The sequence below is a fragment of the Adiantum capillus-veneris genome, chromosome 9, assembly GCF_014529385.1.
Source record: "Adiantum capillus-veneris isolate H3 chromosome 9, ASM1452938v2, whole genome shotgun sequence".
In the NCBI taxonomy this organism is placed as follows: domain Eukaryota; kingdom Viridiplantae; phylum Streptophyta; class Polypodiopsida; order Polypodiales; family Pteridaceae; genus Adiantum; species Adiantum capillus-veneris.
The window spans coordinates 28686256-28713138 of NC_140939.1; the positions used below are offsets into that span (position 1 = coordinate 28686256).

Here is a 26883-nt window from a genome sequence, read left to right on the forward strand (position 1 = left end):
TGAAAAGTGTGAAAGTGTGAAAATAAATGTGAAAAACTAAATACAAAGTATTAAATAAACTTCTTAGGAGCATTCTAGGTGTCTGGCTAGAATGCTTCTAATCCTTTGTTGTAGTCTCCTCCGGTGAAGTGTGCTTCTGCATCTTGGTCGTGGTCGTCTCGATTTCTAAGCTCAGTCGCTCTGTCAATTAGTGTGCCTTTGGTATGACTGTGGGTACTCCTTTGTGCTGGCTGTTGGCCTCTTGCTTCTCCTTCCACTCCTGCTTCTCTCGATCCGAAGAAATCTGTGATCGGCCTCTGAGGCTGTAGTGCTCTTTGTCTTCTCATTAGATTATCCCTGTGCCGATGTAGTTCCAGTAGGTACAAGCCTAAGCATCTTTGATCTTGGTATTGCATGATTCTATCTAGAGGTCCAAAGCCTTCTTTAAAGAGGCAATGAAAACGCCCCCGTATCTCATAGTATACTGTGCAGTGGCATATATAGTGTAATTCTGTCTCCGGCTCCATTCCGCATAACTTGCAAATTCTGCTCTCAGGGTGGGATTCCCCTAAATCTGCCAAATTCAATTTCCAACTGGTGTGAGGATGTACGAATCTGACCAATAGCACATCTCAAACCATGAGACAGGTGGGTATCCATGTAACTTGGGTGAATCACAAATCCATCTTCAGATAGTTGTAGGAAGTTTTCTTTGTAGTCGGCCATCTTCGTGCCCAATTCTTGTGTAGGGTCTACCCATGTCCTCTTAGTATCCAACTGTATAAGATCCTGTCGGATGATGTTATTAATCTCCGTTCGTGTAATTGCCAGTGATGGGGCCTCAAGAGAGTATTGGAAGGGGGGTAATCTTTCCATATTGAACCCGTGTCTCCGAAACCACGAGGACAGTTGCGCATACCAGCATGATGTATCCCCTTTCATTGCTAATTGTTGAGAGGATTCGAGGGCCAGTCTAGTATATCGGCAATTATTTGTATCCCACAAACCATGTATAAAGGACACTGATCGGGTAAGAGCTTCAATTTCTATCGGAGGGGCCACTAGTTCCGCTCGGGTAATCGCGTGTGGTACGGAGGCCTTGGCTCTAATCATTCGGGAAATCAAGGTCTCTCCATTGACTTCCAATTATCCTGATCCACAGATGGTCCCCAAATCTGGACCCCATAAAGCATAGCCGAAGCCACCACAGTATCAAAGAGCCAAAGTTTTGTTCGTGGTTCCTGAAACTACACTTGTGAACACATCCTCTCCAACCCTCCCAAGGCCGTAGAGGCTCTGGATAATCTAGCATCCGCTGCTTTCTTAAGAGTAAACTTCGGTCCTGCAAATACCACCCCAAGGTATGTGTATGCATCTGTGTACTCTACTGTATCCTGACCATATGCAAATATAGGTGCCGATCTCCTGACCCACTGCGGTGTGGTGTTAAACACCATAACTTTGGTTTTACCCAAGTTTACCGACAGGCCACTGTCCTCTGCGAATTTATGTAATGCATCTAGCTGCCTCTGCATTCCATCTGGTGATTTTGCTATCAATACAATATCATTTGCATACAACAACAAAGGGATCCATGACCCTGCAAGTTGAGCCCCTCTGTCACCCTCTCTATCAATGTAATCTGATACCTCATCTATGTACATACCAAATAAAGTAGGGGACAGTGGGCATCCCTGCTTTACTCCAACGGTGGAATGAACAATGTCGGAATCCCCTTCTGGAGTACGTACGTAACCAGTTACTGACCCGTATAAGGCCATGATCCCCCAAATAATCTCTTTGGGGACCCCTAACTCTTGCATCCTGCGCATCAATCTGGCCCTTGGTCCTGTATCAAAAGCTTTCCAAAAATCCACAAAGCAACAATACATCCTTCTCCCTTTTGCTCTTCCTTCCTCAATAATGGCTCTGAGCGTAAGAATATGATCTTAAGTGGAATAACCCCTTCTGAATCCAGCTTGTCCTGTTGCTCTTATGCCCTCATTCTCTGCCCATCTACTCAATTTTTGTTCAAGAATGGATGCGTACAGTTCGGGTCAAAGTGTGACCTACCATAATGGTGCGGTAGTTCCAGGGTATCATAGGATCCCCTGACTTGAAAATAGGTACGATAGTAGATAATTTCCAAGATTCAGGTAATCCTTCACACATGACCCGATTAAACAGCCGAGCAAGGACTTCTGAAAGTAGATCCCTGGCATGGATCAGATGTTCTGCTACTAAACCTTCATGATCATATGCTCTTCTTGTCTTCATCTTATCAATGGCTTTTTCCACCATTTCCGTAGTAAAGAAAGTACTAGCAGTAGGGCATGGCTCTAGCGGATCTGGTAATGGAGGCTGTCCAGATACCATATATAATGATGTTACATATTGACCCCAGATCTCAGGAGAAGTAATCGTCGGAGGCGGTGAGTGCTCTTGAAATAAGCGCCATGCCTCATGTGAGTCCTGACTCAAGAAGAGCTGATATAAATCCTTCTCTAGTTTGGCTAAAAATGTCCTTTTCTTGCGACGTACTATACGCCGAAGAGCAATCCGAGACTGCTTATATGTGATGATCCCAAGTGTAAGCTCTTTCTGGACCTTGATTCTCGTCTCTCTGCATTCCTCGTCATACCAACTGTTTTGAGGCATGTTCCCAGCTCCTCTCTTCTAATCAGGTTGAGTATGTGGGTATGCCTCTTGTGCTGCTCCATGTAGTATCTCTGTTAACTGAGAAGTAATCTCCTCTACAGTATATACGGGCTCTGCTGCCCGCATCCTATTATAGATCTTTTCCACATAGACTGAATCAGTTTCTGGCGTGAAAGTATATCTTGTGTGTGTCTTCTTCCTTTGTACTTGAGAGGCATTGTATTGGAAGGAGATTGATAAGGTCAAGAGAGCATGATCCACTGCAATCCCAACTGGTCTGGGTCCCACCTTAAAGTCCTTGATACTAGAAATAAAGCTTGGTGAAGTCATGACATAATCCACTGTACTGGCCCCATGCCTGTGTGGGAAGCATGTGAATCCCCCAGATAACGGGAAATTCTCTAGACCATTAAGTATGGCCAAACCATGTATGGTTGCCATCTCCATGAGATGTCTCCCATATTCAGTGTGTTCTTTATCCTGTGAGTTTCTAGTAAGCCCCCTTTGTGATAAATCCACTTCTTTGAGCATTTCCTCAGAAGTATCATAGAATGCTGCTTGAGAGTTGGCCGTTCTGGCATTAAAGTCTCCTAAGAGAACTATGTCTCCATCTCTAGAGAACTCCCATATGTCATTATTCAATATGGAGAAAGGGGACTGTCCTTTAGGTGAGGAGTAGACTGAGGTACTTGGAGGGAAGTAGCATATAACGATATATAGAAATCTACCTGTCTCGGCTCTCATTCTCACCCACATATACCTTGCTTGCTCATCTTTCTTGATAATCTGTAGTAGTGGTTTCAGCTCCTCTTTAAATAAGACTGCTACTCCTCCTGACCCCCGGCTACCCTGTAGAGATCTCTTGTCTGGTCGACCAGCTGTTTCCCATAAATAACCCTTCACATGTGGCATACGCTGTCCCAGTATCTGGTGTGTCTCTGAGCAGAAAACTATGTCTCTGTCCCTAAAGCTGTCTTCAAAGGCACCTACATCTAGCCTATATGACCCATTACAATTCCATGCCGCTATCTGGAGCGTCGCCCCATAGGTCTCGCACCGTCATGCTGAGCGCTTTTCCAGAACCACTACTTTCTCTCCTCTATAAAAGGCGATTTTTCCCTTTTCTCTTGCTGCCCTGATCTCTGGCATCAACTCTTGCATGTGTGCCACTTGTGCCAATGTAAGGTCATCTCCCAGGAAAATACCGGTTTTCTTAAGAGTTGGCCTCTTCTTTAGAAATTCGTTCCTTATTTCTATATTCGGGAAGCGGAGAATAAGTGCCCGGTCCTTTACGTTTCCCTTCTCATCGATTCCTTTCTTGCCCACTCTCCATGCACTTGTGTGAGTAGGCTCTGTGATGCCCATGCGTTGTAGCAGTTCCTTCACTTCTTCATCTACATTCTCTCTGTCTTTGACTCCTGTGACCCGCACATGCAGAGCCCGATTCTTCCTTTTCTGCTCTTCCTCAATGGTCATATTAATAATGGTAGAAGTAGGTGTGGTCTCGAGCATATGGGCCTTCCCTTTCTTCGCATCCTCAATCCATTTCTGTGCTTCATCAACCTTTTCTTGTGTCTTAAAAAGACGTTCCGCCCATGAAGATGCCGTTTTCGATTTCTGTTCATCTGCTTCCCGCAGAGTTTTCATTTGATCTTTCATGTCCTCGAGCTCCTTCAACACCGAAGGGTGGTCGTCTCCCTTCTCCTTAGTTGCAGATTTGCAAGCCGCAAGTTCTCCTTTTAGCTCCTCAATTATTGCATCTTTTTCCCCCATGTGCTTTTCCATATTTGTTCTCCATGCTTCAAAACTTGCTACTGCCTCATTGAGTTTCTTTTGCATAACGCATTATGTTACATTTACTTCGGCCTTGATTAGGTTTCGTACTTCCGTTTTCAAGATCTGAATCTCCTCATTCTGTATCCCCCGGATCTCTCTCCTTAGTTCTCTCATCATGTCTCCATACATGGAGTTCCTGTAGCTCTCAGCGCTCGCGTGCATTTCCTTCCTGATGTCATCTCTCATGTAGTTTAGTTCTGATTTGAGCATCATCTGGACCTTCTCCATCATTAGTTCATCATGTATCTTGGACGTTTTCCCCACTCGTAATGATCCTGGTGATAGTACAGTATCTCTGTTTCTCCGCTTAAATGTAGCTGTTGTTTTTTTTGGGGTGGTGTAGCTATCTACACCCGGCCCTTCCCCTTCGGTAGGCGGATCCATCGAACCCGAGCCCCAAATGTGGGGTAGGGTACTAGGGAGAATAGGACAAACTTAAAATATTTTATCTTAAGGCTTAAAATTTTCTCTAAGGCTGGGACTTCCTACGCGTAGGTGAAGGGTGCGCGTATGCTAGGACTTGCTACGCGTAGGGTTGCTAGGACATGCTACGCGTAGGACTTCTTCTGCTGCCTGCCCTTCGCGCGAGCTCCTGCTTGCTCCACCTCTCTCGCCCAAAACCCTAATGCACAGGCAGCGCTGCCCTGTGGAATGTTGCACGTTGCCCACAGAATGTTGCACACTGCTCGAACTGAGTGTGTAGAGAGAGAGAGAGTCACTGTGCTGCTTGTCCCTAACGCATGAAACCTGTCACAGCCTCGCGCTCAGCCCGCCACAGACCTTCAGCCTCGCGCCAGACCTGCCCGCCACATAGCTTCAGCCTCACGCCAGACTTGCCCGCCACAGACCTGCTCGCCCGCCACAGAGAGAGAGAGAGAGAGAGAGAGAGAGAGAGAGAGAGAGAGAGAGAGAGAGAGAGAGAGAGAGAGAGAGAGAGAGAGAGAGAGAGAGAGAGAGAGAGAGAGAGAGGACTCCCATCTTAATTGGGTATCGACGTAGAGATTCAATGAGATGGATGCAGGACATGCTTGAGGCACATCGTAGGGCCTAGTCAGTCCCTAGGAGCATATGTGAGGCTACAGGATTATGCTGTATGTATGGTATGATACTTGAGGTCATTGTGACTGCAAAGGTTGGACTACATCGTCAGGTGCAAATGAGCATTTGATAGATACAGCAGGCTTTGTGCAGCTAGTGGCTTCGTGTCATTCTTCATTGATCGTATCATGGTTTTAGTATAACCTGTGCTTGTATGGGGTATTTTTTCCACTGATGTCATTGTATATGCTGTAGGGTTTCTTCCAAATTCTTATATCATGATCTGTGGTCGATTTTATGTAATGCAACAGGGTAGAAGGCCTATTTTTTTGTATAAAAAACAAAGGAAGGGTTTTTGGAGTAGTGTGATATCTGATCTTTCTGTCACGTTTATCATCTGCTGCGCCTGGGGCTTTTAAGTTTTAGGGAAACAAAATTTTCTGTAAAGGTTGCTTGCTCTTGGAAATCGGTTATGTTTGTGCTGAAAGATTATATACATAGAGATAGGACTGAGTTTTTTATGGTTATTGGTGGTCTTTGAGCATAATTTTTCTGACTTGTACAGAAGTTGTTGGCAGGATTGGGAGGTTACTCATACTTGCATGAACCCCTCTGGTGGGCTGGCATGATCACGAGTAAGGCATTAAAATTCTGACGAGATTGCTCAACTTATCAAGGTTAATCAAGATGCATTGTTTTTTGTAGTGATTGTTGGGGAAGCGGCCAATTTTGCTGCTTATGCGTTTGCTCCAGCTATTCTTGTGACTCCTCTTGGAGCCTTAAGCATAATTGTGAGGTGAGCTTATGAGAACTTTTTCTTAGTGGGACTGCCAGGATATTATGCAATACAGCCTTGTGATGCCTAACTTTTTAGGCATGTGGTTGGCCCCTCTGCAGTGCAGCACTTGCGCATGTGATGCTAAAGGAGAGATTGCATGTCCTAGGGGTACTTGGGTGTGTCCTTTGTGTAGTTGGCTCAACCAGCATCGTACTTCATGCTCCTGCAGAACGGCAGATCGAGTCCATTAATGATGTTTGGACTCTTGCAACTGAACCAGGTATTTTTGACTTCACCTGTCATCTTTTTACTCTGAGTTCAAATAGTGCAGTCTAATTAACTAGAAGGTGATCTTACTTTTGTAGCATTCCTGCTATATTCATTCTCTGCAATAGCGGTGGTTCTGGTCCTCATTTACCACTTTGCACCCTCCTATGGTAGTACACACGTGATGGTTTATATTGGCATCTGCTCATTAATGGGGTCTCTTTCGGTAAGAGTCTTACTTGATGCGCTTTTACTGCAATATTCGAGTTTATTGCTTTACAAGTTTATGCTGAGAATTACATTTCATGAAACAGTAGGTATTGGAACCTATACTCTCAATAAAAAATCCATTGCACTGATTGTCTATCAGCTGCCACAGGCAGCCGTAGGTAAGGTGTCGTTTCTGGTCAACCCTGGGTTGGGTATTTTGTAATTGAGGCACTTTTGGATACAACTGTGTGGTTGGAGTAAGGTTCTGAATATTGTGCTCACTCTTGATCACTATGTGTGACTTCTCTACTCTAAATTGAGTGCCAGAATCTGCAATTTGGAGTGCTTGAAAGCTATAACTCAACGTGTTCTTTTTAGAGCTTAAAGCTAATCCTCTAAAAGGCTGGCACACAAGCAATATGATTTTTGAGCTTAGAAAAGCAAGGCGCTTTGTGGGCTCAGTGAAGCAAGGTGCTTTTTTTTCCAAAAAGATCGTTAGAAAAGCATCCAGAAAGCAAAAAGAAAGAGAGCAACGATAAACCGAAAGAAACAAAGTTCTTTGTCCTTGAGAGAGAATTCAATCTGGAGAGGTTCTTTCGCAGGGGAGCCCGAGCCACACCAGATCCTGTAGATGTGCTGGACAGGGTGAGGCAAGTGGAAGTCCAACTTCTCATGGAGCACTTTCTTATTTAATCACAGAATCCACTGTATGCAAAACACATGAAGATTCAATCAGTGAATACAATTTATCGGCAGTGGAAGGGAATCGGTAAATCCTAGGTCAAAAACCAAGGTGAAGGTAGCCACCTCGGGAGCGGGAGGCAGCATAGAAAATTCGAATGGATTAGCGGATCACGAATACGGGCCACCTCGGCCCACGTAGTATCAGCTTATGGAGATGCAATGCCAACAACTGGTTGACGAGTGCGTAAAGCAGATGCTCCAGTTTGCAAAGGATTCACAAGTATGCCAAATTTTTGACCTACCACCCGATTGACGAAGTGCATACGCATTGGCAGAAAGCCATTGATTCACCAATTAAATCGGCCCTTAAGAAACCTCCTACCCCATGGATGTTTTATTGAAGAAGAACTTGATGACGTCATCGAATGATGAATCAACCAACTTTTGGAAGCGAAGAAGCCATTGAAGAAACAATCGAAGAAGCGCAACAAGGGGACTGATTACCCTGGTTATTTGGGCCGTCAATCTTCTTTTTTTGATGCACGAAAATAAAAGAAGCATGTACGTTTCGAATGACTACCTAGTTCTTCCTCTTCTGATGTCACGTGACACATTTAACCCTATGTGTCCGTGGACAAGCTACAGCATGATCAGGGTTCAGTTCAGTCCAGTCAGTCTAGATTTAGAAGTGATCTGGCACTTTTGTGAGTCTATTCGTAGACCGTGCATGCCCATCCGTCGTGATGATCTGCAAAGACGCTGAGGTTGTGATGCAAACCAAAAACGCTAGGGCCGAATTCTGCTTTGCTGCTGCCGGTTGTCGTGCAAATGCAAAACGCTAGGCTGATTTGATGTCCTGCTGTTGTCGCCGGGTTGATGCAGATGCAAAAACGCTAGCTGATCCTTGTTCTTGTCCAAAAACGCTAGCTTGCTGTAGTGATGCAAAAACGCTAGGTCTTGGGGTTCTGCTGAGAAGTTGCCTGTTGAGCGAGTGCTCCTGCTGCCTCTTCTGCCAATTAGTGCTAGTTTAGGTTTGCTTATATACAAACTTACTCAATTTGCCCTACCTACTTTCCAACAAAAGTCACTTAAAAATAATAAGTGAAAAATGTCCAAAATAGGGAAAATAGGCTAAATGCACTGGAAAATTCCCCTGAAGGATTCTGAGGGATTCTGATGGGAATGCTTATGATCAAGCTGTGTGCAACCAGAGGATATGCATCTACACTAAGTGTCTGGGCATGCTCGGTCTGCGAACAGACTCACAAAAGTGCCAGATCACTTCTAAATCTAGACTGACTGGACTGACTGAACCCTTGTCGTGCTGTAGCTTGTCCACGGACACATAGGGTTGGATGTGTCACGTGACATCCCCTCCTTTTCAAAGTGAGGTACTGGTACCGAACTGTATGGCGTCGAGGGAGATCGCCAAATTTATCCGGAATCCTGGAAGGGACTCTTCGCCGGCCCACTTTGATGTGTGGGTCGTGCGGTAATTGAACTTCATAAAGGTCTGCAACGCTTGCTTCTTTGGGCCGCGCTGAAAGCGACACAAAGTCATCTGTAGCTCCTTCAATGCTTCAACTTTGGCTATGGACGTAGGTCCACCTTCTTCAAGAATCTCCGAGGCTGAAAATTCCTGAAACTACTTCCAACACAAAACCATGAACATACCTATTCCATGTAAAGTGAGTGGAAAAAATCTTGTCGTTCTAAAAGACTGGGCATGCAATGTAGATGAACAAAGAGACGGAGTGTTAAATCGTTCACCACACACACACAAACAATGAGATCGAATCTTTTCTTTATGATCTAAATCAATCAACTGTGGCAATTCACAACAGAAATGCCCATGCTTGGTGCTCATACTTTCATGTGCTCTTTCTACAATTGTGTCGTGCCAAGGAAGAGACATGGAATGTGACTTACTTACATACATACTTTTCAGCTTTTCATGAACAATTTGTATACATTCGTGCTCATTCATGAGTGAAACGTGCTCAACGTACAATATGTCATGTCGAGAAAAAGGCATTGCAAAAAGACGTTGACTAAAATACAGGAAACGATCACGAATGAAACACTCGATCAATACGTGATGACGAATCATGCGAACACATAGTACTTCCTGTGAGGGTTCTTTGGACCTAGGCTCGAGAGCCAAGATCGGTTCTTCCTGAGGGGGTTCTTTGGGCTTAGACTCGAGAGCCAAGATCGGTTCTTTGTGACTGATTGAATCTGCAATGAGGTTAGCTTCACTAGAGAAAGTATCAACTAACACATCATCCTTGTGAACACTCACATCATCTTCATGCAAATCATCATGCTTGTGAGAAATCACATCTTGATCATGCAAATCATCATGCTTGTGAGAAATCACATCTTGATAATGCAAATCATCATGCTCATCATTATCATCCAAATCATCATGCTCATCATTATCATCCAAATCATCATCCAAATCATTGTCATTCAAATCATCATGCAAATAATGTGTGTCTTGCTTTGGAGAAGAAGAGACTGAGAGTCTCCTTTTCGTGATTCTGTGCAAAGTACGCCTGTACTTGAGAAAAAAGTCGCAACATCTCTTCCATGTGTCGGTCGTTCATTGCCTTTCTTGCTTTCTTCTCGTGATCAAATTCGGCTTGTTTTGCTTTGGCTTCCAAGCGTGCTTGCTCGCTCTCACGCGCTATGGATGCCATTCGTTCTTGGTGTTCGCGCTCCATTTCTGCTTTTCTTTCTGCTCTTCTTGCTTCGCGTTCTAACTTCCTATCCATAAACAAATGCTCCAACTCCTCCATAGGAGTTAGTGTACTCCTTCGCGTAGATGGGGAAGGGGGAGGGTCGGAAAAACCTCCTGGTGGGGAAAATTCTTCTTTGCCTCTCTCATGCTCATCACCTCCAAGCGAAGTATCCATTCTGCTTCGAGTGATGACCATCCACTAAAGTCTTGGGTTATTGTGGGTTCTTGTCGTCTTGGGTTCTTAAGCTCAACAGGAACTTGGGTTCTTGGGGTTCTTGGATTCTTGAGGTTCTTGAGGTTCTTCTTTCGCTTGCAATCTCTGTTAGAGAAGGATCTTCTCTTCACCCAAGTTCTGCTCTTTTCTGCGGGCGCACCCCCTTGGCGGCCTTACGCTCACACCAAGGTTGCTTTTTCCCACCTCACGTCGATTGGCCGGCCGCTAAGTGCACGGTCCGCTCTCAATGAGTTAAAAGAGGCACAAGGGGAGGCTGGACAAGCCCTTCGTTCTTGGGTTTCCTGTCACTCTTCAAAAACACGATTAGGAATCGACACGCCCAAGTGAACTTTGGTTACGTGCGACCTCAACAAGCAAAAAAAAAAATTCTGTGGTTCTTTCCTTGAGTGATACAGAACACTGCCAAAGCTCTGATACCAATGTAAGGTGCAACGGAATGAATGTTTGAACTTTGCTCAAGATGAGTGCTCCGAACTGTGCTCAAGGTTCCTTTTACTTACGGAAGGGAGAGCCTTCCGTTCGTTTAGTGAGAGAGTGCAATGGACACAAACAAAGTGAATGGACACTGTGAATGGAAGTCTGAGACTGAGAGATAGAGAGAGAAGAGAAATACGACACCAGAGGTGTTGTAAAACCCTCCTCCGAAGGTCCCACTCTCTATGGCGAGAGCGGTCTACTTATGATTGCACAAATCTCAATGATTTGGACTTGCCGATGATGTCGACGACGATGACGAGACGGGCTGAAATCTGCAAATCTTCTATCTGCTGAATTCTGACTCTATGTCGATGACGATGTCGATGACGACGGTACGACGACGATGCGCTGAAAACGCAAATGCTGAAATCTGCGTTTTCCGGGCTGAAACTGCAAACCCTGATGGATCCCACTGTGCAGCGAGGAACTGTTACGGGAAGGTGAGATCTGCGAGGTTCGGGACTTGATCTGCGATGTCCGAGGGCTTAAAACTGAAAACGCTGGTGATTCTTGATGTTCCGTTGCGATGATCTGCAAAAACATTGAGGTTGTGATGCAAACCAAAAACGCTAGGGCCGAATTCTGCTTTGCTGCTGCCGGTTGTTGTGCAAATGCAAAACGCTAGGCTGATTTGATGTCCTGCTGCTGTCGCCGGGTTGATGCAGATGCAAAAACGCTAGCTGATCCTTGTTCTTGTCCAAAAACGCTAGCTTGCTGCAGTGATGTAAAAACACTAGGTCTTGGGGTTCTGCTGAGAAGTTGCTTGTTGAGCGAGTGCTCCTGCTGCCTCTTCTGCCAATTAGTGCTAGTTTAGGTTTGCTTATATACAAACTTACTCAATTTGCCCTACCTACTTTCCAACAAAAGTCACTTAAAAATAATAAGTGAAAAATGTCAAAAATAGGGAAAATAGGCTAAATGCACTGGAAAATTCCCCCGAAGGATTCTGATGGGAATGCTTATGATCATGCTGTGTGCAACCAGAGGATATGCATCTACACTAAGTGTCTGGGCATGCACGGTCTGCAAAGAGACTCACAAACTTGCCAAATCACTTCTAAATCTAGACTGACTAGACTGATTAAACCCTTGTCGTGCTGTAGCTTGTCCATGGACACATAGGGTTGGATGTGTCACGTGACACCACTCTATGTTCGCGGGAGATCAAAAATGAAATCCATTGCAATATTTTCCCATGGGCAGGTGGGTATGGGCAAAGGCTGTAACAATCCTTGTGCTTTATGCCTGTTAAACTTGACCTTCTGGCATACCAAGCAACTGCGCTCAAACTCACATCATTCTTGAGTCTCGGCCAAAAGAAGTATCCCTTTCATGGTGGTAGCAATGCCGCGGTGACCCGTAAAAGGCGGACAGTGGCATTCAGTCATAACCTTTTCCCTCAATGGCTGTGTAACGCACAACATGGTTTTCCTCATCAAGTAGCCATCCCGAATGGAATATCCCGCTACTGTCTCCCCATCTCGTATCCGTGTGAAAGCGTCTGCAAAATTTGTATTGGTGGCATACTAGTCGACTATATCCTCGAAGCTCCTATGGTGAATCGCGGAAATAGCCAGAACCAACGGCTTCCGAGACAAAGCATCTCCCACCAAATTCTTCTGTCCCTGCACATGCACAATCTGGAAGTGAAACTGTGACAAGATGTTCGCCCACCGCATCTGCTTTGCTTTTCCGATAGTTGCTTTTGTGACAAGAAGTAGCGTAACTCTGATGGTCTGTAAAGACAGTAAAATCCGCTCCGAGTAGGTAGTGCCGCCACTGAGTAAGAGCATGGATAACCGCCAAAAGCTCTTTCTCATAAATCTGTGCTGTCAATTCCGGCCTTGAGAACAATCGGCTCTCGTAAGCAATGACATGGACTTCTTGCATTAAGACCGCACCCAGACTACGACCACAAGCATCACAATATACTTCACATGACTTCTGCAAGTTCGGCAAAGTCAAAACTGGTCCCGTAGTCAATTTCTCTTTCAATGTTTGAAAGGCAGTCACCTCTGTGGGTCCCTAGGAGAAAGGGACTCCTTTTTGTGTCAAGATATGCAAAGGGGAGCAACCTTTGCAAACTTTCTAATGAACCGCTTGTAGTACGAACACAATCCCAAGAAGCTTCTAATTTCATGGACATTCTTCAAATCGGGCCAATCACGAATAGTCTCTATCTTGGCTAGATCTATCTGCACTCCTGCTGCTGACACAATGTGTCCCAAAAAGTGTATCTCTGGTAGGAAAAATTCACTTTTCTTCGCATTAATCACTAACATGTGATCTCGTAATGCCTGAAAGACTTGAAGCAGATGATCTCTATGTTCTGCCTCATCCTTGGAGAAAACAATGATATCGTCAAAAAGAAGTGCCAACAAATAGCCTGTACTCTCGAAAATCCTGTCCATCATCCGGTTAAATGTCGCAGGAGCATTGGTTAAGCCAAAAGGCATCACCAAAAACTCAAATAACCCAAAAGTCGTCCAAAAGGCTGTCTTGTAGACGTATCCCGGTTCGATTCGGATATTATGATATCCACTTTTCAAGTCGATCCTGCTAAAGCACGAGGATCCCTGAAGTCGGTCAAGTATATCATCGATTCTAGGAATCGGAAATCTGTTCTTGATGGTGATTTTGTTGAGAGCTCTATAATCGATGCACATTCTCCAAGATCTGTCTTACTTGAAAACTAACAACACTGGAGAGCGCTTGGCGTGCCGACGCGCGCGCTCGTTGCTGCTGTGCACCCTCCCCTCCCCCACACGTGCTGCCCGTTGCCCTCCCTCGCACTGCCCTCAGCCCCCGCTGCCCCCCCCCCCCCCCCCCCCCCCCTCGCGCTGCCCTGTCCCTACTCGACTGCCTGCCATCAGCCCCTGTTGCCGCCGCACGCCCTCAGCCCCAGCTCTCTCGCCGCCGCTGGCCCGCTTGCCTCAGCCCGCTTTGTCAACCCCCCCCCCCCGACTCGGCCCATTCACCGTCAATTTGGGCCCACCACCTCGGTTACTCCCTGCAGAATTGGCACTTTCAGCATTTGCTTCAACTCATTGGAGTAGTGTTGGCGCGTCCTTCTGCAGCACCCTCCCGTCGTCCTCTTCTTACGCCACAGCAGTAGACAGAGATGGAGGCTCCAGCTTCTCCACAGAGGGACTCCCCAGAAGCCCCCTCGCCCGACCCCGCTGAGCCCACCATTCGACTTGCTCTCTCGCCTACAGAGCAAGTGAGCCTTGCCGCCGAGGTAGAGCGACTACAGGCGACCTCTGTCATCTGCAAGATTCTCGGCACCTGACCTAGCAGAGGAGAGCTGCGAGACCTTCTCCAGGCCCGCCTTCTCGAGAGGTGGGAAAGATTTTGGATGTCCAGATTCTCGGACGGGGGTACTATCAGATCGAGTTTGAGTCCTCCGAGATGGCGTCCAAGGTCATAGCTATGAGTCCACTGGCCATCCGAGCCTCACGTGCCCACTTTTGACAGTGGCGACATGGTTTTGACCGAGCTTCGGATGTTCTAGTAGAGGAGGCAGACATCCCCATCTCAGTCTGCTTTCCGGGTTTACGGAGAGAGTACCTACCACTTCTCTCTAGGATCGGTTCCGCCATTGGGACTGTCTTGGAGACACCTCGCACGGCAACATCAGTAGCTGCCAAGGCGGCTGGCATTCCCTCAGTTCGAGTTTTGGTCAGAGATACCCACACTCTCCCGAAGGTTATCCTTTTACCTCGGGTGAGTGGGGGTTGGTTTCGACAGAGTGTGGAGTACTCGGGCCTCCCGAACCAGTGCTTCATCTGCCGACAGATGGGCCATCTAGCGAAGGCCTGTCCACGGAGGAGGCCGCAACCTGTACCACAGCCTCAGCCCGAGCTTGCCAGGGCTGGCCCGCAGCCATAGCCAGCGGCACAGCGTACAGATGCAGAGCCACCCTCCTAGCCTGGGGCTCCAGCGGAGGAGGGGTGGCAGCAGGCCCGTGGCCGCCGACGCCAGGGGCCACAGCGTTAGCCTGGCACTCAGAGTGGCCCTCAGGTGCCTACTCAGCAGTAGTGGGTTCCCACGGGGAACCGTTTTGGTCCTCTCGAGCAGGAGGAGATCCCTACTCCAGCCTCCACCTCCGCTTCTCCCTCGACAGCCGCTCCCCCCCAGAGTTCCCCCCCTTTGCCTCATCCTCCCCGCCTTCTGCTCCCGTCGCCTCTCCACCTCGCCCCTCTACCTCTGTCGCCCCATCCCGCCCCTCTTTTCCTCCACTCTCCCCAGCTCCCTCTCCCCCCCCTCCTGCTCCAGTTCCTCAGTCGGCTCAGGAGACTGGTCACTCTTCGGCGGCTAGGCGATCTCTTGGCAGCGCCTTTGCCACGAGTCGCCTAGCGCAAGAGGGTCAGCCCTTCTTGCGGCCCCCTCTACAGATTTAGACATCCTCCCTTGCAGCCATCCCTCATGGGCTGACGAGCATTGACATCAGACGCCGCTGGGACTTCTTCGACTACGTGTTCATTCGTTTTCTCGGCGATTCCGCAGCAGACCATGAGGCAGCCTGTTTCAGGGTCCATGTTATGTTCCTTGCCGCTAGGGGGACAGAGGCCCTGGACTCAGCAGTTGGTTTCTCCTTCCCCCTCTGTGGTAGGGCCGATTTAGAGTGGTCCCTTGACTCAGTGGTGGGATGGTTACATACACAGGTCTTAGAGTTCTCTCAGCACATGGGAGAACTTGGAGTTACAGATATGTTGCGGACTTTGTGGCCTTTGGCCAAGTTTGCGGTGACACCCCCAGACTCAACAGGATGTAGGCACATTGTGGTGTACTTCTTTGCTGATACGCAGTGTTTGCCTTGCTATGTATACATTCATGAGGACTTCTGGATAGAGGAGGTTGCATTGCGTACGGCTCGCTCTGCTTGGGCTTGGGCTAGGCACTCACTGCAGTCACGCCTATCTAGAGGACGCTCGGATGCGGATTACTCCCCATCCAAGCCTGCCTCGAAGATAGCCCGTCTTGCTGCTACAGCAACATCTGTTCTCTCTCGCTCCCCATGAGGATCGTCTCATGGAATGTGCAGGGACTAGGTGGGCCTCAGTTTCAGTGACAGCGGGGCCGATTGCGTCAGGAGCTTCAGCGTTGCCTCGTGGGAGGAGAGATTGATCTCCTCATGCTTCAGGAGCACCATTCGTGTGAGCCGCATTCGGCGTTGTGGTCAGATTTTGCGTGGACGTTATGATACCTTTTGGTCAACTGCTTTTGGACCTGAGGCATCCAGGGAGGGGTATGTATGACTATTGCGGACTCAATGCAGTAGGCCATTGTGGGCAAAGGGATTATTGTGCCAGGCAGGGCTCAGTGGATTACTATGCAGGTTCAGGGTGGCCTTGTGGGTTTCCTGAACATCTATACGCCCAATGTGGCGAGTGCTCGGGCAGAGTTTAGGTCACAGATTGTTGAGTCTTTGCCGCAGGTCGATCATTGGTGTATAGGAGGGGACTTCAACATGTTGGAGGACCCTTCTGATAGGATTGGTGGCAGCCATGCTACTGTGCATGGAGTCGAGTTGGCAGCTTGGGAGAGGTTTTGCATGACTTTGAGGGTCTCGGATACATGGCAGCACTCTGGTTTTTTGAGGCCCCCAAACAGTCTTACCTTCTCTAGATCGGATCGCAGAGTGGGAGGAGTGAATCTATCGTGCATAGATCGCTTCTACACTAGTGACCACTTCAGTGACATGGGGGGTTCCGTGGGCATCCTGGCAGGGACTTCCTTCTCGGACCATGCACCAGTTATCCTCACAGTGGCAGACAGGCAGAGGAGTGGGAGCACGATGCTCCGCATCCCAGAGAGGGTCTTGTTGGACTCAGCACTCAGAGAGAGGGTAGAGGTTCTCTGGACAGAGGGCATGGACAGACAGGATTCACCAGCAGACAGAGTGGCCTCAGGCCTAGCTCAGCTTAGCCACTTTTTTCTCCAGGAGTCTCTGGCTCGCCGGGCTGCAGCGAGAGAGGCGGAGCAGCGTCTCAGACGGGGCATTGCTTCACTACAGAGGATGCAGGAGCAACATCCAGACAGTCCATGGTTGGAGGAGCAGTTACAGTAGGCTCGACTGGAGCTTGCTAGCACAGAGGAGAGGCGTCATGAGTTTGCCTTCCACCGACAGGCATCTCAGTGGACTCAGGTGGGTGACAGAGTGAACGGTGCTTTTTTTTGAGACAGTGGGGCCTCAACACTCGCATGCCAAGGTCAGTCAGTTGAGGAGGCCCGATGGGTCAGTTGCTTGTGAGCCCGAGGATATGCGTGCAGTCACTACTGAATTTTACCGTGAGTTACTATCGGCTGAACCTCAGTCAGAGCGGCAGGATGCATGCAGGGAGCAGGTTTGGGCACAAATGCCATGTCTTGTGACAGAGGAGATGCGCCAGAGGCTAGAGATGCCACTTCAGCTTGAGGAGCTGCACACAACTCTGAGGGCCCTCCCTCGTGGTAGCTGTCCAGGAGAGGATGGGTTGACTCCTAGTTTCTTCTTGGAGTACTGGGACTTGCTTGGCCCAGATCTTTGTAGTGCTTTTCAATACATTTTGCACACAGGAGTGATGCTTGACAGCATGAGTGAGGGCCTGATCTACCTCATTCCCAAGGAGGGTGGCTCCTTGGATGAGATTCGACAGTGGCGCCCCATCACCATCCTCAACTCAGCCTACAAAATTCTTGCCAAGTCTCCGAGTTTGCGGATTCAACCACTTTTAGAGAGCCTTATACATGGGACTCAGACAGGTTTTGTCAAGGAACGCAGTATCCTTGACAACATCTTTACTTTTTGGGAGGCTTCTGCCATGGCACGGCTCCGTGGTGAGGACCTTGTGATTCTTCTTCTCAATTTTGAGAAGGCCTACGATCGAGTTGACTGGGACTTTCTAGAGGGCACTCTTCGCAGGATGGGCTTCTCAGATGCTTGGATCAGAGGGGTGTCAGCTTTGTACAGGCAGGCTCACAATCAGGTGCTTTTGGCAGGAGGGAGAGGTGAGCGCTTCATGCTCACACGCTCGGTCAGACAGGGCTGTCCTCTTGCCCCCTTTCTCTTTCTGTTCTATGCGGAGGCGATGAGCAGATTTTTGGTGTCACAGCAGGTTGGTCTTCGGGGCTTAGCACTCCCTATTCGGGGAGAGGAGCTACTGGACGCTGAGTTTGCCGATGACTCAGCCTTGTACTTAGATGGCCAGGAGGCCAATCTTCACAGATGTGAGCAGGCTCTGGAGACCTTCTGTTGTGCATCGGGCACACTGATCAACTGGAGAAAGACAGTGGCTTTCTCGGTTGGTAGTGCTCCTATGCCAGATTGGATGCCAGGAGAGGGTTTCAGGTGGATTCCCCGAGGGACTGCAGTTCGATACTTGGGTTGTCAGGTTGGTTTGGACTTGTCTCCCTAGCAGCAGATTGCTCTTCTCCTGTCCATCAGGAGAAAGCTGTTACATTGGAGCTCAGCACGTCTGTTGCTGGCTAGTAGAGTAGTAGTTGCCAACGAGGTGCTGTTGGCAACTATGTGGTACATCACTTCCTGCTGGATCTTCTCGAGTTCTTGTATCAGCCAGGTAGAGAGGCTGATCAGGAACTTCCTTTGGTCAGGACGTGACACTCAGATGGCCCGAGCCAAGGTGGCTTGGTCGATCATCACGCTTCCTTGTTCTCAGGGAGGGCTTGGGATCATTGATCCAGCACAGCAGAGCAGAGCCCTTCTAAGGGAAGTTCATAGTCAGAGGACTTCTTCCAGGTGAGGAGCCCTGGAAGGAGTTCTTGTTGCAGAGGCTTCATGCCAGGGTGCCTCAGTCAAGAGGCCCTTGGCAACCTTCGACCAGATGGATCTTTACAAAGATGCGCCGAGTTGGTTTGAGCAGGAGACTAGAGGACCGCTTCGCTGTGAGTTCGCTTCGTTCTTGGGAGCTCTTACGGCGTGGCCTGGAGCAGCGACAGCCGATGTGCATGGAGGAGCGCCTACGGCAGCCCCTCGTCTGGAACCCCATGGTTAGCACTCAGAGAGGCCACTTGGTTGGTAGTCGACCGCATGTTTCCTGGGGTCCCATGGCAGCAGGTCCAGCGCGCTCTTTAGGTGACTGGCTAGAGTTCACAGGTTTGTCAGAGGAGGTACAGGGTTGCCAGCTGCTGTAGGGCATGAGAGGGGTGCAGAGCATGTGTCAGGACATCTCAGAGTCAGTTCCAGCTGAGTGGCTTACGCCTCTCGAGCCAGTAGCACCCCGGTGGATGGGAGCCTTCACACGACTGGAGGTTCTCATTTCAGTCAGAGCCTGCTCAGAGACAGTCCCAGCCCTGTTCTTCGAGCTTCAGGGTGGGGGACGATTACAAGGAGTTGCAGTAGAGGCCCCGTAGGTAGTAGAGTGCTGTTTTCAGAGGATCCGAGTTGTGGGCATCTGTGGGAGGACTTGCGTCATAGACCCTGACCCAACAGCTCTTGAGACTGGACACTGGAGGCTATGGGCTTGGGAGTGCTGTCCACTGGCACGAGTACAGTGGGATCTTGGTGAGTGGCTATGGAGGGACCCCTTCTCTTCTACAGACCACCCAGGAGTCCCCTTCGTTCAGTACACTGTTCGGCTTGGACGTCATATACTTGCAGCACAGAGAGAGGCCCGCCCCGCTGCAACACGTCATTGGCAGGAGGAGGGTCTCCCAGTTGAGTTCTTGGCAGCCTTTTGGTAGAGGTTGTGGGACTTCGGACAGCCGAGGCGCGTCACTTTGTTCCAGTGGCTGGTTGCACATAGAGCTACAGCAGTAGGGAGCTGGCTTGTGCATAGTGGTCTTTCGGCCGCATGTGCAGCTTGTGACCATTTGGTGGAGAGTCAGCGTCACTGTCTTTGGGACTGTCCCTCGGCCCAGCAGGTGTGGCTACGAGTTCTTTGGCTGATGCCTGATCTCTCCACGGCTCGACAGTACACTTGGGGGGCAGCGGCTTGGTTCACCCTCACGGGCCCGGCACTTCAGTTTGAGCTATCTTCCATCAGGAGGATGATAGTGATGCAGGGGGGGCGACCTACACTCCAGCCTGCTACAGAGCTTACTCCACAGGAGTGGTGCAGTGAGAGAGAGGAGTGTTGGGAGCTCATCAGTGGCCTGACACTTTGGTTCATCTGGTGGGCCCGTTGTTTCCACTTCTTTGAGGCTTGCCCTGTGCCACCAGCAGAGACTGTTCGTGACTTTTGGCTAGAGCTGATCCATACTCTCAGAGGATAGCTTGAGGGACTACAGGGCAGCTCCGATCGCATGCGTGAGCGCCGCGAGGCTTTCCTTCGACTCTGGCGCCTTGGGCCTTTCTACACCATAGTCCAGGGGGTGCTCAGATGGCACTACTGTCCACCTGTGTGGCTCTTTCCTCCTCCCATCTCTTGATTTAGCCTCATTGTATATATGCTGTTTTTTCATTGGGAGAGTCTCCCCATCATGCTTGTTGTAGCCCTCTCTTGCAGAGGTGGTTGTAGCCCTATGGGAAGTTTTCATTAACTAATAGAAGGATCTTTTTCTCGGAAAAAAAAAAAAAAACAACACTGGAGAGCAATACGGCGAAATACTAGGCTGGACAAGACTCTTTTCCAAGAGGTCTTTCACTATGCTCTTGTGTGTGTGTGTGTGGTGTGTGTCGTGTTTGGGAGCATATGTTAGTACCTAGTTCTACACCCACTATTGGGCACTGACGACGTTAGTGGGGATGTCGTGGTATTTAGTCAATACTATGCATGATGGAGCTGATGGTTATATTGTCTTGTGGGTGACTACCATGGGTATGTACCTTGCACTTTCCTTTTAAGGGTGAATTTGCACCTATCCTAGATATATATATATATATTATATATATATATATATATATATATATATATATATATATATATATATATATATATATATATATATATATATATATATATATATATATATATATATATATATATATATATATATATATATATATATATATATATATATATATATATATAATATATATATATATATATATATATATATATATATATATATATATATATCTCTTTCTTGGCTCACACGGTAAGGTGGCCAGTTCGGTGGTGTGCTTCCAGGTATCAAATCAATGCAAGGTAGTTAGGTACGTAGTGTTCGGTACAAATTCGGTACGTAAGGTACATAGTATAGAATGGATTGAGTTTTTAGGTACGTAAAAATTCGTCCTTTTTTTCACAAAGCCTAAAACTGAGAGTACCTCATACATTTACTTATGTATTCACCAAGACTTCAAATAAAGACTAGCAAATCAACAGTACACCGTTACAAATACCAAAAATGGAGTCCACGACTCTAAGTGAACAATGAAAAGGCAAAGCTGAGATTAGCTAACCATTGATCAATGTCTACAAACAAATAGTATCAGATGTCTGCTATCATGGTCACATAAAACTAAGAGCATCAAAATAAATACATAATGAATTATGAAAATGATAAATCCAAGACTGAAGTCTGGAGTCCCGACTCTAATAACTAGTAAGCACTAAAAATCGCACACTCAGCTGAAACACCGCTGAAATAGGACTGAAGATGATGATGATGATTGAAATCGGCTGAAATAAATTTGGGGGACCCCACCAAAAAAAAAAAGGGCCTACGGAACATATCCGTATGTATTGAACCGTACGGTACGGATGTACGGTACGGATAGAATCCGTACATATGTACGGATGCAACCTTGGATCAATGGTATGATCTTCAGGACGAGGGGGTGGTAACTCGCCTGGCAGGCCCTGTGAGAAGCAATCGGCATGAGAGTGGAGAAAATCTTGGCGTTCTTTATCAAGTTCAGACATATTTGTCCTATCCTCATCACTCAACTCTTTCATAAAGATCGAGTAAACAAACAGACTGGATTTCATTAACTTTGAAATGGCTGAAGCCGATACGATAGGGACAGGCTCGCCCTTAAGTTTAATATCAAGTACAATGGTTCTGCCCTTCTCTGTGGTCAAAGTCTCTTGCCTCGCCCGATAGTCGACCACGGCATTGTTCTTGTGGTACCAGGAAATTCCCAAGAGAACATCACAACTTTCCAAAGGCATTATGTAAAAGTCCTCATGCCCCAAATACCCTTGACAATGCTACCGAAGTTTGCCAATGACAGGTGTAATGGCTACGTCCTTGCCGGGTGCCGCTAGAACTGCCTTTGCAAGTGGTCCCATCCGATCGGGAGTGATCTCGAGCCGCTCGCCAATTCCGGTGAAATGAAGTTGGCCTTGGCTCCTCCATCAAAGAAAATCAGGGCTTCTTGCTCTCACTTTGCCCCAAGCTCGACAAAGTTCTGTACTCTCGTCCAACGTGCTGGGATCGGTACCCATGCAATCTGGAACCAGTCGTGTTTTCATCTTGCCTTTTCTTCCACGTTCCTCAGCTGCTCTCGAACTCTCAGGCCTTTCGTTGTCCTTGTCGTTCTGTTCTTTCTGTGCCTTTTTAGGGCACTTCGCGGAGATATGTCCCGTTTCCTCGCATCCAAAGCACTTCCCCTCCTTGATGTAGCGAGCTCTCTCTTGAGGAGTGAGCTTGGGTCGTGCATCTTTCTTTTTTGGGTTGCTCTTCCTCTTTCTACTTTCATTTGTCGAAGTCTGTTCGGCTCTTTGCGTCATGATCTCATCGGTGCGGTAGGTCAAACTGCTAGAGTGAATGGCAAAAAACCCCGTTTCGCATGACTCATCAACTCCTGAATGGAAGTTGACTTTTGTTCCAAGCAGTGATCTCGGATCTTTGTAGGAAGACCCAAGGTAAACCGCTCAATCTGTTCCTTGAACGAGATCTTATTAAATGAAGGGGCGGGTAGAAAAGAGCTCCAGAATCTCTCGCAATAAGCGTCCACTGTATCCTTCTTGGTCATTGGAAGATGGTTCCAAGCAGTTCGTATATCGCGTTCATACTCTCGAGTCAGTCAAGAAGAAATAAAAAGCCTCTTGATCAGCCATTTAACTGGCACAGTCTTGTTTAATAGAAGCGTGGACCACCAAGTTCGAGCATTCCACTTAAAGTAAGAGGCAGCTCTCCGAATCTTAGAGTGCTCTGAGTAACGCCCTCCCGCGAAAGCGATGTCAAACTGCTGTAGAAAAGACAAAGCCTTCGAAGCATCTCTGTAACCCGAAAACGTGTCAAATTTAATTGATTGTCCACCTTCCTTAAACTCTTGGACTTTCTTGCTTTTGTCTTTCAGAAAGTCATACTGGTTGGCTTTTTACAAATTCTTCTTCTTTGCATAAAAGTTGCTGTCATCAGAGTCCGAACTATCTGTAGACGAGTCCTCTGTAGAGCTGTCCACCACGGGGCGAGATTTTAGACGTCTTTGCCTTTTTCGTGCCCTTTCTGAAGCGTTGCTTTTTCCTTCGCTTTTTACCTTTTCTGTCTTCTTCGCTCGAGTCAGATGAGCTAGAAGAACTGTTAGAAGAAGAAGAAGAAGAAGAAGAAGAAGAAGAAGAAGAACTGGGTATTCCTTCAAATCAAACACGCTTCTTTTGTTTCTTTGCCTTTTCAAAAGTAGACTGACGACCCAAATAACCCGAGAAGTCAGTGCTTTTCTTCTGCTTTTTGTCGTGCTTTTTAACTTTGTTCTGCGCGTCAAAAAGCTGAGCAATTCGTGCATCAACCACCTCTTCTAATTCTTTCTCTGTATACTTCTTAGGAGTAGGAGGTTTCTTGATAGCGGGTTTTCGGGGTGGTTTTGTGGTTTTCTGCCACTACATGTGCACCTCATTGAAAGAAGTCTGGCTCATATATTTTGCAAATTTCGGGTCCTTCGCGAAATTAAGCATCATCTTTGTTGCATCGCCGATCAATTGACGACACTCCATCTCTTGACGCTCCGCCTGAGTAGGCCGAGGCGGGCCATACTCCTTGCCTGAATCTTTGTTGTGATCCCTTTCCGTGTCTCTGGATGCAGAGGGAGTCGACCGATCTTTGCCTGAAGCCATAGGTGTCGCGAGAAAAAGGATCGGATTTTCCATAGGAGAGAAATCGGCCGCACTTTGATACCACTGTAAAACAGACTTGGACACTCCAAGTCGAGAATCTACCACGACACCACAAATAATCACTTCAAACAGTTCACAGTTCACAATTGATTCGACATTGGCCCGGCGGAGTTTCGTGCCCAGAGACATTGGCCCCAAAGAATGGCGCCCCTTTTCGTATTTCTTTCTGTATTAATCTGTGTTCAAAGTACAAGGGTGCGGGTAGGCGCTCACACTCAGACTCTACGTCTAGATGCTCTGAGTTGTGAGTGGCCTACCCACATATTTAAAGAGATTACAAGGGGTGCCAAAAGCAGAGCCTCAAAAGCTGAAAATCAAAAGCTTGTAAAAATAAAGCAGTTCAATTTTCTCTCTCTCAAGCCATACTTGGCAATAAAAGCAAAAGCTTTTTATATAAAAGCTTTCTCTCTCTCTAACTCCTTGTGTAGGAATTAAAGCAAGACCAAAAGCTGCCCACGGATTTTTTGTTAGTGTAATTTACGGAACTGCCGTATAGGCCTGCCATGTCATCAGCTAGCCCGTACATCGCCTGCCATATCAGCGTTTCTGGCAGTCTGCAGCAGCCAGCCAGCCAGCCAGCCAGCCAAATGTGTGTACCAAGGGTAGCCACGTGTCCAGATTGTGACAGCAGATGGACCCGGCCACGATTGAGACTATACGTGATTGGCCCGATTTGAAGAATGTCCATGAAGTTAGAAGCTTCATGGGCTTATGTTCTTACTACCGGCGGTTCATTAGAAAGTTTGCAGAGGTTGCTTCCTCTTTGCATATTTTGACACAGAAAAGAGTCCCTTTCTCGTGGGGACCCATAGAGGTGACTGCCTTTCAGACATTAAAAGAAAAATTGACTACATGACCAGTTTTGACTTTGCCGGATTTGCAGAAGTCATTTGAAGTATCTTGTGATGCTTGTGTTCGTAGTCTGGGTGCGGTCTTAATGCAAGAAGGCCATGTCATTGCTTATGAGAGCCGATTGTTTTCAAGGCTAGAATTGATAGCACAAATATATGAGAGAGCTTTTGGCGGTTATCCATGCTCTTACTCGGTGGCAACATTACCTTCTCGTAGCCGATTTTATGGTCTTTACAGATCACCAGAGTTTACGCTACTTCTTGTCACAGAAGCAGCTATTGGAAAAGTAGATGCGGTGGGTGAACATCTTGTCACAGTTTCACTTCCAGATTGTCCATGTGCAGGGACATAAGAATTTGGTGGCAGATGCTTTGCCCCGGAAGCCGTTGGTCTTGGCTATTTCCGCTATACATCATAGAGCTTTGAGGATATGGTCGATCAGTACGCCACATATCCAGATTTTGCAGATGCATTCGGTCGAATACAGAATGGGGAGGTAGTAGCGGGATATTCCATTCGGGATGGCTACTTGATTAAGAAAACGATGTTGTGCTTTACACAGCCGTTGAGGGAAAAGGTTCCCAACCGAATGCCACTGTCCACTATTTACGGGTCACCGCGGCATTGATACCACCTTGAAAGGTGTGGAGAGATACTTCTTTTGGCCGAGACTCAAGAAGGACGTGGACGATTTTGTACGCAGTTGCTTGGTATGCCAGAAGTTCAAGTTTGACAGGCATAAAGCACAGGGATTGTTACATCCTTTACCCATTCCCACCCGCCCATGATAAAGTATTGCAATGGATTTCATTTTTGATCTCCCGAAAACACAGAGTGGACACGATGGTATCTGGACTGTTATTGACAGATTTAGCAAGCAAGCTCACTTCTTTCCAGTGAAGAAAACCGTCAAGCCAGATCATTTAGCGAGACTGTTGATTGCCCAGATATTCAGATTACATGGCATGTCTGAGACAACCGTCTCTGACAGAGATCCCCGATTCACGAGTTTGTTTTGGAAGGCTATTTGGGAGAACATTGGGACACGGTTGCAGTTCTCGTCATCTTTCCACCTGCAGACAGATGGGCAATCTGAAACTGCAAATTCAATCGTACTGGATTTATTGAAGTCTTACGTTTTGGATCAGAAGACTCAATGGGAATTTTTTTTGCCTTTGGTGGAATTTGCCTACAATAACACGATACATTCTTCGACGGGGAAGGCGCCGGGTCTTGTAGGCTGAAAAGGTTGGGTTTCCTGCCGGTCTTACTGAGAAGATGCGTTGCAAGTTGCCTGAGCTCCTTCTGCTTCTACTAAGTGACCAGTGGGTTTCTTTTATATTTCCTTAAGAGGGCTGAAATCTGAAAACGCTCGCTGGTTTTGTTGATTGGAAGGCTGAAAACTGAAAACGCTGATCTATCTGCAAGCCTAGAAAACGTTGGGGCTGATCTACTGAGTTTGTAAAAACTCAAGGCTGATCTGCAAACTGGGAAAACGCCAAGCTGGTATGCTAATGCAAAAACGCTATTTGAGATTATTGAAGGTGCTCCGAAGGTTCCACCCTTCTTAAGCACGAAAGATAAGATTTTTGAAGCCAACCAATACACGAGGGACTTGGACACTGCTTTTCCCAAGGCGTGGGAGGCTTTAGAGAAATCTCAAGAACGACACAAAAAGGCAGCAGATCGACACCGTCGTGATTTGAAATTAAAGAAGAACTACTGGGTGCTCTTACGTTTTGAGAATGTACTGCCTGAGAAAGAAAAAGGGAAAGGAGCAGCTTTTTCCAAAGCTTAGCATGAGATACTATGGACCTTTCCAGATACAAGAAAAGATAAATGATGTCTCCTTTAGACTGAAGCTGCCCGATACTTGGAGAATTCACAATGCTTTTCATGTGAGTCTCTTGAAGCCCTTTAAAGGCGATGTGCCCGATGATGGGGAGCTAGATGAGCAACCCGAAGTGAGGAAAGCGAGGAGATACTCGTTCCAAAACAGATACTGACACATAAAGATAGAAAGATTAAAGGTAAAGTGATGAGGCAACTCTTGGTTAAATTCAAGAACTATCCCGCATTAGATGCGAAGTGGATGGAGGAGGAGGACCTGACAGATACTCCT

The 26883-nt window shown here is 47.3% G+C and overlaps 1 protein-coding gene across 3 annotated transcripts in view; it reads left to right on the forward strand.

The window, feature by feature from the left end:
- LOC147450273 (putative magnesium transporter NIPA4) overlaps window positions 1-26883 on the forward strand; it is a 55393-nt gene that overhangs the window by 24822 nt on the left and 3688 nt on the right. For 2 of the 3 annotated variants that reach the window (XM_086519548.1, XM_086519547.1), the window contains 4 exons: window positions 6090-6146; window positions 6217-6307; window positions 6409-6569; window positions 6655-6782. In XM_086519548.1, the coding sequence (XP_086375674.1) occupies window positions 6090-6146; window positions 6217-6307; window positions 6409-6569; window positions 6655-6782 (437 nt within the window). Of the gene's footprint in view, window positions 1-6076; window positions 6147-6216; window positions 6308-6408; window positions 6570-6654; window positions 6783-26883 lie in introns of all 3 variants that reach the window. The other variant, XM_086519549.1, reaches the window with a different exon arrangement.